Genomic DNA, 13,770 nt, shown 5'->3' on the forward strand with positions numbered 1-13,770 from the left:
GCGCGAACACCGGTTGGTGTAGTTTCCACCGCCTGTGTCCAGAGTTAAGCCCTGGGACTTAAACACTATGTAAGCATGTTATTGGATCGAATTTCGTGTATTGAATTTTTATATTCTTTTTAGTTTTGCACTACAACATGTATGTATGGGACCTGTTTGTTTGTTTGTTGTAAATACAATAAAATAAAAAACAAAGGGAAAGTGATAGGTGTATGATAACGTCTACGTAGCAATGTTTGTATTTCAGTTTTACAATTATGAATCAATTAAAACTATTGATGAATTGATACTAGAGACATTATGGATCAGAAGTGGTTGTGGATCGCTCTTCTTCTTCTTTTAAAGAAGATATCATGGCCGCAACTTCCGCCATGACAGGTGGCGATGAACTGTCTATGCACTTCAACGCCACCTGTAGTAAAAACACCATGCGTTCTTCACTGGTGCCTTCGATGATAAGTGCCTTGTCAAATACTTCAATGGTCCATTCTTCTTTGACAATTGAGCTAACCCATCTGGCTAAGTCGGATCCTTTGTCTTGGACCGGCTTTCCGGTTAGTAATTCGAGTAGGATCACGCCAAATGCGTGCACGTCGGATTTGAAAGTGGTGGTGGGAGTTTGTTCGTCGGTTAGGTCTAGGTCTTGGGGGTCGGCTGGCATTAGGCCGTATTCGCTTACACATGGTTCCATGTCGTCTTTGAATAAAATGTTTGTCGATTTCAAGTTTCCGTGTGGGATAGAGTCGGATTGAAGCTCGTGGTGCATGTATGCGAGTGCTCCAGCTATGCTAGATGCCAGGCTTAGTCGGCTTCCCCAGCCGAATATTTGTCCGGTTTGTGATCCTAGACAAGAAAAAACGAATGTAAAAGTAGGAAAATGTTAAAATACAATAGCAAAGCGCACAAAGGATTACTAACACGGGTTCTATAATTATTTTATAAGTTGCGTGAGTGTTCTTACATGTTGCATAATATTGTGCGTAACTATTTATGGATGTTACGCAATTATTTAACTTTCAAACGTTATATATATGCTTAATGCGTAATTACCTGTGTATGTTGCGTAGTTATTTTAATGACGGGGAAAACTTTTTGTGAACTAATTGTCTTTTGTACAATGAAATAATCAATTCATCTTAACCTGTGCTTGTAATACAAGTCTTTTTTAAGCTCGTTTCATTTAATCAAGTAGCGACGATGTGAGTGGACATTATAGGGATGAGCAAATGGTACTTGCGGTCGATATTGCATCAAGATTTTTAGAAAATGGGATTGGGAAATTGGAGATCGGTATCGGTTAGTACCACTATCGGTATGTACTGCATTTTTTCTTACGATACCGCACCGAGCATTTTCGGCATCGGTACCAAATTTTTAAGAAAATCGAGATCTGTACCAGAATGTACCGAGCTCATACAAGATTCAACTAAACAACGATATTTCCTATTGTAAATAGGCAATTTGAAAATGGACCAGATTTTGCTATTCGTAGTAGAAGAAACACCCAAAATAAGTATTTTTGAGAAACCATACGACCATACTTTTTGAGAAAAGAGCCAATACCAATAGTTTAGTTTAAAGACTTATTAAATTATAGATAGATGATATTTTAACCAGATTATTATTTATGACTGGACTTCAATTATGTTTTATTATTAAAAAGTTAACACGTCAAAGTGTTAATAAAATACTTATTGCGTAGCGATCAATACTGCATCAAATATATATTATTTTGAGAAAAAAGCCAATAGTTCAAATACGTAATGATTCAAACAGAGGTGGTTATTTCAACCGGATTATTATGATGATTGGATTTGAATTATGTTTATTATTAAAAAGTTAACACGTCAAATGGGATTTTTAGCCCACAAAACCTCTTATAAATCGTCACAAAATATTTAATATAAAAAAGGTTTCCATAATTATTTTCAAATTCATTCAATAATCGATAAAAGATTTTGCAAGAGAAAACAGAAAGTATGTTGTTTTAACAAGAGATTCAACTTATTCTATCCGCATATTTTGCCATCTCTAGAATTTTCAGATTTCAGTAATGATTAATTTACTTATTTTCTTGTTTAATCTAGGTTTTATTCAAACAACCCATTATTATTGCAAAAGTAGTATACCAAGTAAGTGCGTCAAGCAAGAATGAGCGGTTTTGACAAAAATGCAACAAATAAAGATTGTATCCAAAACCGCTCATTCTTATAGACTTTCGTATTCTATATTCCTTTAATTAACAATGAAAAAGATTTAAAAAAGTAAGTTAACTCACCATGCAAAAGCCTAAAGAGACTTCCATTCTGCTGAAACTCATAAACCATAAGCTTTTCTTGCTTGGAAGAGTAATATGCAACAACCGGTAACACATTCGGGTGCTTAACTTCAACTATTTTCTGCAACCTTTTCTTAAACTCGTCTCGTGAAATCTTCCAATCTTTAATCCGTTTGACCACAACCGGAACCCCGGTATCGGGTCTGACTTTATACAAACTCCCATGCTTACCTCTTCCAATCAGTTCAGCTGGAGCCCTAAGCAAATCTTCAAATTTGAGCCCGTTAACAACCGGGCTCGATAAGACAACCATCGATGACGAAACCCCACCACTCTCAACAGAAGTTGTTGAAAATTCTGACCGGGCCCGGCTATTCTTTGACCCGCTTGACCGCCCACTTTCCGACCCGTTTTGGCTTTTCACATGTGAAAGCATCTTTACATCTTTATTTTTTTTCTTCATTTTCTTAAATACTAAAACCGCAATCAAGACCAAAACTATACACCCGAGGGCCGCGTAACCCAAAACGATAACAAAATCGCGAAAGTTTGACTTTTTATCGCTCCTTTTGACCGGGCATTGAACCGGGAGCTCTTTCCCGCATAACTGAGGGTTACCCGCAAAGCTACTAGCATCGAACCGGCCCGTGTCGTCAGGAACCGGGCCACTAAGATTGTTATTCGCGACACTGAACCCGTCAAGTTGTCGGTAGTTGAAACTTGGAACCGGGCCAGTGAACTGATTATTCTGACCCAAAAATGATAACAAGGTTGTGAGTCTTGAGAAATCGGGCAACTCGCCCGTGAACGCATTGTTGGATATCACGATTCGCTTTACACTCGGTAAGCCCGTTAAGGAATCGGGTAGACTGCCCGAAAACCGATTCCCGGTTAAATACAAATGTGTAAGTCTTTTACAGTTTGAAACATCTTGCTGCAACCTTCCTGTAATGTTATTGAAGCTTACACTTAACACAAAAAGATTATTTGCCTTGCAAACCGATTCGAAATCAAGAGTTCCCGATAAGTTAAGTTTCTCGAGAACGATTTTCTTAACGTTTTGATTATTGCTTTCGCATGTAACACCGACCCATCGACTCGTGCATGGATCCGATGAAGTGTTCCATCCCCAACTCGGTGCGGTTTGCATGGTCCCGGGAATGAGTTTATCCATGAACACAACCAATGCTTGTATTACACTTTGGTCTTCAGTTTTTGCTGGCGAAAAAAGTAGAAAGAACATGAAGAACCCGCAAAAAATGGGCCGGATTCGGTCCATTTTTGAGTGGGAAGATGTGTGTGTTTTTTGGTTTTGATTAAGTTGTATGATGTAATTAGGGGAGGCTGAATTTACAAATATGGTTTGAAGTAGTTCTAGAGGAAGTTACAAGTTTAGCCGGCTTGAAATGGTCAAGTGGCCGGCCTTTAAACATTTTGTGATGAATTATCATGACAGTGTGTGTGGCACCTTGGACTGAGCAATACAGTGTCCTTGGGTTTGGTCTATGGAGGCTGGCATAAGTTGGTAGCTTAACATATGGCTTAATTTTGTGACAAGTGACAACCATGTAAGATGGGATGTGGTTGAGATTATGGATATAAATGAGCCAAGCCGTTTGGGAGTCCCTCGAGATTAGTTCGCTAATTAAACTTTTGGAAAGAGTCAAGATTAGACGAGCTTGAGCCTAAGTTTCGAATACAATTTAACCATGCTTGCGATCCTAAACGAGTTTAAATATAATATTTTATTTCGTTTAAGTTAAAATGGAATGGGATTTGTTGGTTGATCTGCAAAGACTCTTCTCTACTTCTTATTTTTTTTTTTTAAATTATATATAGGTGTTGATCACTGATTATAAAAACATAAATTACAATAACAATCTACATCGGAATATTAAAAATATCACATTATCCAACTGTAATAAAATGGCGCAACTGGAGAACCTGTCTTCTATCAATGAGCTACATCAAGAATCATTAAAAGTATTAGGTCAAGAGAAAGAAAAACTTTGAGGCTTAAGCAACAAGGTTTCTTTATTAGATTTAAACAATTAAATTTTTAAATATGCTTATTGGTCTGTGCAAATTCTTTTATGTAAAAATGAGCTTAAATGAATTGGTAATTAGGTTTAAACATTAAAAATTTCAGGCCTACCGAGATGATCGGGCCAGGAGCCGTCGCCTTCCCTCAAAGCCTACTCTGGGCTGCATACAACTAGACATTTGAACCCTGATATCAAACTACCAAGTTTAATTGATTAATTAACACTAATTTATGTTTGATAAATTTTGATTATTTAAGAAATTAAGGGGGTGTTTGGGATTGTTTATTTTTACCAACTTATAATTTATAAACTTTTTGAAAAGTAATAAGGTGTCTGAAATTGCTTATATTGTGAGTAGAAAAGTTTAATAAATTACAATGTTGTAACTTATTAACTTAATGAAAAGTTATAAGGAAGTAAAATAAGGAATCCGAAACACCCCCTAAAAGAGGAAATGACAAAAAACAATATTCAAATACTAAAATAAGTAAACCATAACAATATAACCATTAAACACACATCAAGCATAGTTACACTGAAATTCCTAGTGTTCTAAATTTGCAGTGGTATCTTCAACCTTGTACAAGTTTTAAAAGAGTATCATGGTCAAATGCAACATACGAAATATGATAAATAGTTATACAAACCAACAAATATTCACTTCTCATAAATCTGCACGGCCGGGAATCTCATCATCACTCGAGCTATAATTCCCATCACTAATATCCTCTTCAGCGCTCTCATCTTCTTCAACCGCAGACTTACCATTATTCTTCGCATATCGCTCACAATATTCTGCCAAAGCAATAATAATATTAGTCACATATAACACTGACCATTTGACCTGACCTGTTTGACCACTTAACCTTTGACTTTCTCTTCATATTCCTTCTTGTCCTTCATCATCAATGAAGCAGCATCACCATTAAGCGGGTCTGAAGGATTCGGGTAAAGCAAAAGCTGAGGAAGAAAAACTTCAAAAATATTTAAAAGATCTGCAAATTCACATTATCCACAAATATACATTACATAATAAAAACCAATATTTAAAGTGACAGTAAACTCAAAAACGATTTATAATACCGAACATTGGACTCCAAGATTGATTTATGACATCTAAGCACACCGAGCCTGACCTGAAAAATTAATTATAATCAAGCAATTATACGCGTGTTAAGTATAAAAAAATGATAATAGAGTAATAATAGTGCTTGAATTAAATTGGAGTATTTACTTACAACTCATCGACATTCGGGTGGAATATTTTGTTCACGAATCCAATTGAAGGAGACTTGTATGGATACGCATCAGGAAGCTCAACACGCACTTTCCACACACCGCCCTCATAAACACCTACACATATACGGGTCAAGACAGGTTCGGGATGAAACCGGTCAAGACAGGTTCGAGATGAAATGTGTCATTTCTTGGCATTTGATGACAATTTGGGTCGACCCATTAATATTTTGTTTTATAAAAATATTTTTAAGAATTTATGGGGTTAGTTGTGATTACAAAACAATAATAGTATGATAATAACATAATAAGAAAACGGGTCAAGCCATTTATACGTAAACTGGTCAACCATTTTATATGCAAACGGGTCAACACATTTATAAGAAAACGATTCAACCAATTTATAAGCAAACGGGTCAACCTGTTTTATAAGGAAAACGAGTCAACCCGTCTATAAGTAAACGGGTCAAAATTCTCATATGGCTTAAAAGAATTAATATAAGAAATAAAAGACGTACTTTCTTTTGGCCCGTGAAATTCGACACTGAATTCATTGAGCCGATCGTTTGGTGTATCGACAATGTAATCGCTCATCATCCTGAATTTAAAAATGGGTTAAGAACACAAGAAAACAAATGCATAGACATTATGAATACAAGAAAAAACAGATGGTAGTTGTAATAATATGCTTCATTCATCCCAAATAAAATTTAATATCTCAGTTGGATCATTAGTCAAATATCTAAAATGTACCTCACTATAGTTACAGACAAAATTGAATCTTGTTGACCAAAATCCAATTTGATCAATATAATGTAAACATTGATTAGGTAAATTTTAAATCTTTTCTTGGACAACCCAAAAAGAAAATTATCGTACTTACATAACTTGATATATGGGCAAGGCTTAAGCCTTGGTCTTATATAACATTTTATAATTACATGGTTAAATCATTTTAAAATAAAAGGATAAAATGGTCATTTTGCATAAATTTTACAGGAACTTTAACTTCAACAAGTGTGTTCGTGAAAATGACCAAAAGTTTAACATTAAGTGAATAGTGGAGACCATGGATATAATCTGTGAAAAAAATGATCAAAACTGTCATTTCCAAATTTTAGAGATACAACTACACTTGCTAATTTCCTGCATTTTAATTTCTACCTATCCTCTAAATATGCTTAAAAACGATACTCTGAATTCCTTCAACTTAACTTTAAAATGCGGGTTAACTAAAAATATAAGTCAACATTTATGTAATGTGGCCTCAATCACGTGTGACTTATGTTTTATCTTTAACGTACCAAATTGATCAAATAACAGATAGGTAACAACAAGTCAACTTGAATTTTCCCCGCTTACTAAACTTGCATCGTAACCATTATTTACGATGAATAAAATATAAAAAAAAGAGAACTTACAACTTCATGACATCCATTTCTCTCCTTTTGCTAGGGGATGACATCTTTTTTGTTTCTCCCAAACTATCATCAAATTAAAGTAACTTAGTTAATGTCACAAAACATCAAATAATCAAACGGTTGACATGTGACTGAACCGGCGTTACAACGTTAAACAACACGAACACAACGAATAACTAATTTCTAGAGGGTTGATAATCCGATTCTGACTATTATCTATTATCAAAGGCGTATCCAAATACCCTAACTAACAATTTGCCTTCTCACAAGGCCTACATTTGACTTTGAAAGGTCAAAGATTCAAAACTTTTATTAACGAGAAATAACAACAATATGAACGTTTTGGATTTCAATATATTGAAATGATAACAATAGAATATCATAAAGGTTAAAAATTTCAGGAATGATCGATTGGTTTTGATGATCAATCAAATGATAATAATATGATATGATATTGAATGAAAAGGAAGGAAGGAAACAAACCCAGAAATGAAATGAAATTGAATCTGAAGCGGAATGAAGAGAGTATATGATATGGAATGGAGATGGAAAACGAATAAAGTTTGTGAAGAAAGAAAGTGGGTACAGAAAATAATGGCGAATTATCGATGTTTGTTTGTTGGGAGGCTTTGCTTTTTATTTTTTGGAGAGAAAGATCATTCAAGCACGTGTTCAAATTTTTTTTTTTTTAATTAAGCAAATTTATTAAATATATAGAAACATAGATATTACATCAATATAGCAGGTAGGCGGGCAACAAGCTGTGCCGCTACCTCTTTCTGAATTGCAAACCCTAACCTGCTAAAGACATACCCCTAATGAAGAAACACTAATGAACCCCGGGCAGATTACGGATAATCTGGGGGTTAAATAGATGTTTCCCACGAGGGGTTAGACCCGGCAAAGATGGTTCTTCTGATAACCTGCAAAACAGACACCGTGAGCTCGTCACTGAGAAGGGGGGGTACCTCCTTGTGACCACCCTCCGCGTGAGAATCAGACTAGATTGCTCTTGAATATAAGTGTATATTAAGAGATTGCTAGAGCAGATATCAGGTATAAGATGTAAGATACAAGATAAGATGAGATGATCATACCATTTGGGGTATTTATAGCCGAAGGTAGGTTTCCAAGAGGGTATAGCCGGCTGAATAGTATTCATGTTCTACCAACTGTGGCCTACGCACGTGCCATGCTGGTAGTTGGTGGGTAGGCAGCGGCTGACAGTGACCAGGCCTGCTGTGTACTATTCCTTTTCCACCAACTGCAGGCTATGCACGTGGTATGACAGGAGTTGGTGAGTAGGTAGCGGCTAATAGTGACATACAGTACAAGAGCATGCTGCTCGCCATACTGTTGTCAATGAGCTGTCGTATCTCTGGTCAGATCTTTTGCCCATACCTCGTCAGGTACAGTACAAAAGATCTTCCAGTATCGTACGGACTGGCTCATTTGGGCGGGAGTATTCCCCCTCCCGCCTTTGTGCGGGATTGTTCCCGGCTTTACTCATTCCTTCAGGTGACTACTGAATTATTGGGAGCTAAGTGCCTTGTGCGTGTAGCCTTGCTGCGCGGGTGGCCTTCCCTGATGGCTTGTATCCGCAGCTGCGGGAACAGGCGGAGTACTTCACCATTGGGAGGCATTTCCTGTGGGAACAGCTTGCGTACTGCGCGTAAGGACGTCACGTCTCTGAGCATGGTGGGTCCTGCGGATCCAGTTGGTTTCTGCGCAGACGTCTCTCTTCAAGGTGAGTCCTGCGGGTCCAACTGGGCTCTGCTGGGACCTACCTCTTCAAGCCCCCCCAGTCCAATGTTCTTCTCATGAATGTTTAATAAGTGAGGTGAACTTTTGGACTTAAGCAAAGGGTTTTTGAAAAGGGTTTAGTTTTAAGGTTTTCCATGGGGATTCTTCCCGCGGAAGTCCTAATGTCACTTGCAGAAATTCCCGACTTTCCTGCTTGATCTTTGGGTATGATGCGGGTAGGTCTGTAACCTCCTCGCAAGTCAGGAGCGTTGAGTCCCACTTGTGTGGATTCTCCATGAGGTTTTGGTAGTTTTGAACATAGTGATCAATTATGTTAAAACCACCAATTCCATCTTGAAGCTTCAAACAATGTAGTTCTCGACGTTCCCGCTATGCGGGGATGTTATTCCCGTTTCCGCAAGCATTGCCCAGAAGATCCTTCTTGGTTTCAATTCCCTGCGGAGCGCTAGGTATGTGAAGGGTTTTGCCTTGACACTGTACCCGCACTCGTCTTACGGTTACTTTACTTTCAAGGTATTCCTGGCGTCAATTCCCTACGGGTGCTAAGTATGTGAAGGGTTTTGCCTTAATACTGTACCCGCACCCGTCTTATAGTTACTTGGTCGCCTAGGTATTCTTGGCTTCAATTCCCTGCAGGTGCTAAGTATGTGAAGGGTTTTGCCTTAACACTGTACCCGCACTCGTCTTACGGTTACTTTACTTCCAAGGTATTCCTGGCGTCAATTCCCTGCGGGTGCTAAGTATGTGAAGGGTTTTGCCTTAACACTGTACCCGCACCCGTCTTATAGTTACTTGGTTGCCAAGGTAAGGGATATTTTCCCGCTTACTTTTGAATCTTTTTGAAATTTTGAAATTCGAAGAGTTGGTGAAAGGATAAGAACAGTCCAAATTGTTGAAACGTCGTCCGACAGTTTCTTCTGACTGTGTCAGGACGTGCAGGAAGTTATGGCGACGTGACAGTACATGGTCATTCCAGACGCTTTTTCAGGCGCGTGGGCGCGATTTTTCGGGCGCGTGGCCGCGAAATTAATGGCACGCGTCCTTTCAACAGCTGTAGCCAGCTTGCACTTTGCCACGTGTCATAGTTTCATTGCACCTGCGATTTCTCTCTCTTCCGCATTAAATTCGTCGCATTAATTGCGATGAGTATATAAAGGGGGAGAGGGTCCTTTGTAATTCACACTCACTCTTCTCTTCTTGTAAACGATTTCCGGCGAATACTTTCTGCCAAGCATTTTCCTGAAATCACTCTTCTTTACTTCCAAACCATGTCTTCTACTCACGATTTTGAAGCTGCTGCCGAAGAATCTGACGTGCACGTCGAGATCCCGACGTCTACGTCTGATAAAGACGATAAGAGCACTGCTGGCGAATGCCAGTGTGCTCTTCCGGCCGACCTCTATCGGTACGTCGTCCGGAAGTTCATGCTCGAGCCGTTCGAGCCTGAGTTTCCGAAGCCACACCAGACGGTGTACGATGCCCCCAAGGGCAAGATAGGGGTGTACGCTGCATTCTTCGTTTATGGGAATCTCAGGTTCCCATTGACGAAGTTTGTATACCGTGCCTTGGAGAGGCACGGCGTGCATCTGACGGAAGTACACCCGATGGCGATCGCCAAGATCCGCCACTTTGAGTGGGTGTGCCTCATTCTGGGCGTGGAGCCCCATGTTGACCGGTTGATGACCTTCTATTCTTGGAGGTGCATCCAGGGGTGGTACACCTTGGTCAATCGGATCAAGGGGTTGAAGATCTGCGCTACCGAGCGCAGTCTTCGGTCGTGGAAGCGTGAGTTTTTTTATATCTCCGCTCGCGTCATCCCCCTTGCGATGACCTTTAAGAATGAGAGAGCACTCCCCGCCCTTCACGCCCTCAACTACCAGGAGGCGGAGTGGTTCGCCAAGATCTCCCGGGTCCAGACTCCGGTATACCGCTTTGCGGAGTCTGGGATGGTGATGCTTGGGATGAGCCGGGTGTGGAATGAGGCGTCACAGGTTCCCATCGTCCTCGAATACGGTTTGAACTCTATCCCTTACGGTATGCTCTGTCTTCTTTGTTTATATAGGTTTGTCTTCTAACTGTTTGTTTCTTTTATTTCAGAGGGGAACGACTTGCAGTCGCTCCTGCATCCGCGAGAGGCTGATAGTCCCGCTCGGATGGGTACTCGTGCTCTAGATGAGAACGAGTTGCCCATCCTTGAACAGACGGCGGATCGGTTCGTGGAGGTCTACCCGCCAGGCCATGAGATCCTGAGCGCCAGGCGGCCAGGTAAGGAGTTATTCAACCCTCGACCCCTCAATGCTGAAACCTCTGCTGGAATTCCTCTAATCTTGTGTTCTGATGAGGAATCCGCAGATGGTCCTCCGTTGGTGCGGAAGAAGAAGACTGCCGGCGGGAAGGGGAAGGCGAAGGTTGCCTCCACTGCCGATCCGGTGCCTCGGTCTGATTCAGAGACCGAGAGCGAGGAGGTGGCGGGGAACCCTGGTGGTGATAGGACCACTGCTCCGGAGGCTGAGACGACCGTCACCTCCGAGCAGCCCAGGACAACGACGGTGAGCGGCGTGAAGAGGCCGGCTCCATCGGGTTCGTCCCCGCCTGTTCGCACTTTTAGGCTCAAGAAAACCCGTAAGTACAAACTTCCTTTACTTTTTAACTTCATATCTTTCCGCCATTATACTTATATCTTCTTTGTGCAGGCGTGGATGCTACCGCATTCCAGGGTGGAGCGGGGAGGAGCACCTCCGGACCCATGACGGTAGGTTTGGTCAACCTACCTGAGGCGATGACCCAGGCGGCTTCGCCTGCTTCAGTTGTTGGTTCAGTTGCTCACCCAGTCGAGCCAACTGTTCCAACTGCGATGACATCTCCGCCGGCTGTCAGTGCCATATTTACTGAATCTGTTACTGAGCCGGCGGTGACTATTTATGCGGGTACTTCCGCAGCGGCGACCACGGTTGTGAGTTCACCTCCGTTGGTTTCTACCGCGGCGGCCTCCATGCCTCCGACGTCGGCAGCAACAGCCGATCCTTCAGGTATGCTTGGGGCTTCTCGCTAACCTCTGCCTCCTTCCCATCTGCCTGACCTCTTGGATGGATTTCCCTTGGGTTCAGGTGATGGGTTTGGCGGCTATCGGCCTGTTGTCGACCCTACAGGTGCGTAGGGTTCTTTTGGCCTTTTTTTTTATCATCTTTTCCTAACTGCTTTTTGTTTTTTGCAGTGTCGGATTCCAATGAAGTGTATGTTCCACGCTGGAACATCCGCCGAGGAACAACCCTTCGCACGCCTGTGGAGTGCGTGGAGTGGGCTCGTCACGCAGCTCCCAGTGGTGCGTTGGGGGAAGCAATGGCTAGCTACCAGGAGGGTAGGCTAACCAATGAGCTGCGGATTCTCCTGGCCCGGATGCAGCCGCGCGTCGAGCTGCTTTGTAGTGAAAACGACAAGTTAAAAGCAGCTCGCATCCAAGAAGTAGCTCAGGCGCGGGCTGTCCGGGAGGAGAACAAGAGGCTTGCCGCAGTGGCTGCGGAAAAGGAGAAGGCCTTCAAGGCCCTCGAGGTTGAAGTTCAGGCCCGGCTCGAGGCCCGTTCCAAGGCTGCCCAAGCTGTTAACGAACAGCTTCGGCTGGCTAAGGAAACTGCACGGAACGCAACCGAGAGGGCCACCAAGGCTGAAGCTGTTGCTGAGCCTCTACGCCTCGAGAATGAGGAACTTAAAGCCAAACTAGAGGCGCTCCAACAGGCTCATGATGCCTTGGCGATGGAAGACGCCAAGAAGCTCCAAGAGATCTTGGACCAGAGGGGGGTGCTTGACCATACTGAGCGGAAGCTAAAGGGCGTTGAAGAGGATGCGGCTAAAGAAGTGTTGCTTGCCAACCTCAACAAAAGTGAAGCCAAACGCGCCCGTAACCAAGCTCAAGCTGCCCTCCAGGAAGCTCTGGTTACCAAGGAATGGCTTCTTCGAGAAGCGTTGTCGCAGGTAAGCTTAGCTTCATAATGTCTTCACGCTTTTCTTTGTAAATAGAAAAGGTTTTGATACTTGTATATTTTTTTTGTAGGTTGTGCATCGAGTCTTCACGGACACATCATACGACGATGCCATGAGCGCATCCCTCAACGTTTCTCACGAGGATGGGGAAAAGGCCGGCTTCCTGCTTGGTCTAGGGTTCGTTGAGAAAGGCATCCCGCCTTCCAACTTCCCTTTATATGATGTTGATACTGAAGCTGTATATGACCAAGCAGTGAATCAGTATGCCGCCTTCCCGCATCCGGTGGTGGAGAAGGTGAATGAAGTTGCTGCTGCTGATGATGGGCTAGCTATCCTTAAAGCTTTCCTTGAACCGCCATGCTCTACTGATGGTGCTGGTCCAAGTGGAAGTGGTCCTGAAGATCCCTTCCCACTGTTTGGATAGGTTTAGCTTGTATAGATTTATATTCTTGTAGGCGGGTAGTTACCCGGCCATTCTTGTAATGAATATTATGAAATATAAATCTTTGTGCGGGTAAGACCGCTACTTTCACTGGATGACTTGCTTTATAAACGTTATATGACTTGCTCATGCATACTTTAGTTTAAATTAGCAATTTTCCAAGTGTTTAGAATAAGTTAACCTTTGAACGTGGTAGATAATAGGTTGAAGTTTTGCTTCCTCCTTCATGATTGTGCGGGTAGGACCGTCACTTGCACTTAGTAGGATGGCTAAACTTTACCTATATCTGACCTGCGTGGAGGTTTTCCTCATCTTTTTGTTAGAAATTTTCTAAGTGTTTAGAATAAGTTAACCTTTGAACGTGGTAGATAATAGGTTGAAGTTTTGCTTCCTCCTTCGTGATTGTGCGGGTAGGACCGTCACTTGCACTTAGTAGGATGGCTAAACTTTACCTATATCTGACCTGCGTGGAGGTTTTCCTCATCTTTTTGTTAGAAATTTTCTAAGTGTTTAGAATAAGTTAACCTTTGAACGTGGTAGATAATAGGTTGAAGTTTTGCTTCCTCCTTCGTGATTGTGCGGGTAGGACCGTCACTTTCATTTAGT

The 13,770-nt window shown here is 41.6% G+C and overlaps 2 protein-coding genes across 2 annotated transcripts; both read right to left on the reverse strand.

Moving 5' to 3' along the window:
* Positions 1-206: 206 nt before the first annotated feature.
* LOC143570747 (putative inactive receptor kinase At2g26730) lies at positions 207-3,586 on the reverse strand. Its single transcript, XM_077056320.1, has 2 exons — positions 2,279-3,586; positions 207-843 (listed from the first exon to the last, which is right to left on the reverse strand). Exons 1-2 carry the CDS (start codon positions 3,555-3,557, stop codon positions 299-301), a joined length of 1,824 nt encoding a protein of 607 aa, XP_076912435.1. The 5' UTR covers positions 3,558-3,586; the 3' UTR covers positions 207-298.
* A 1,225-nt stretch (positions 3,587-4,811) lies between these two features.
* Positions 4,812-7,497, reverse strand: LOC143570748 (ubiquitin-conjugating enzyme E2 4-like). Its single transcript, XM_077056321.1, has 7 exons — positions 7,464-7,497; positions 6,981-7,043; positions 6,078-6,157; positions 5,562-5,676; positions 5,407-5,459; positions 5,190-5,318; positions 4,812-5,118 (listed from the first exon to the last, which is right to left on the reverse strand). The coding sequence occupies exons 2-7, from the start codon at positions 7,022-7,024 to the stop codon at positions 4,988-4,990; spliced, it is 552 nt and encodes a 183-aa protein (XP_076912436.1). The 5' UTR covers positions 7,025-7,043; positions 7,464-7,497; the 3' UTR covers positions 4,812-4,987.
* Positions 7,498-13,770: the final 6,273 nt, after the last annotated feature.

This window comes from Bidens hawaiensis, unplaced genomic scaffold (genome assembly GCF_021521415.1).
Source record: "Bidens hawaiensis isolate Kalapana, Puna unplaced genomic scaffold, B.hawaiensis_p1.1 tig00025026_1, whole genome shotgun sequence".
NCBI classification, from domain to species: Eukaryota; Viridiplantae; Streptophyta; class Magnoliopsida; order Asterales; family Asteraceae; genus Bidens; species Bidens hawaiensis.

Bases quoted from the DNA above. Each gene is read 5' to 3' on its own strand.
- LOC143570747 (XM_077056320.1), bottom strand. From the start codon at position 3,557: ATGGACCGAATCCGGCCCATTTTTTGCGGGTTCTTCATGTTCTTTCTA. The intron at 844-2,278 runs GTGAGTTAACTT...TTTCTTGTCTAG, and splicing joins TCTCTTTAGGCTTTTGCATG to GATCACAAACCGGACAAATA.
- LOC143570748 (XM_077056321.1), bottom strand. From the start codon at position 7,024: ATGTCATCCCCTAGCAAAAGGAGAGAAATGGATGTCATGAAGTT. The intron at 5,460-5,561 runs GTAAGTAAATAC...TTAATTTTTCAG, and splicing joins CACCCGAATGTCGATGAGTT to GTCAGGCTCGGTGTGCTTAG. The intron at 5,319-5,406 runs GTATTATAAATC...GTGAATTTGCAG, and splicing joins ATCTTGGAGTCCAATGTTCG to ATCTTTTAAATATTTTTGAA.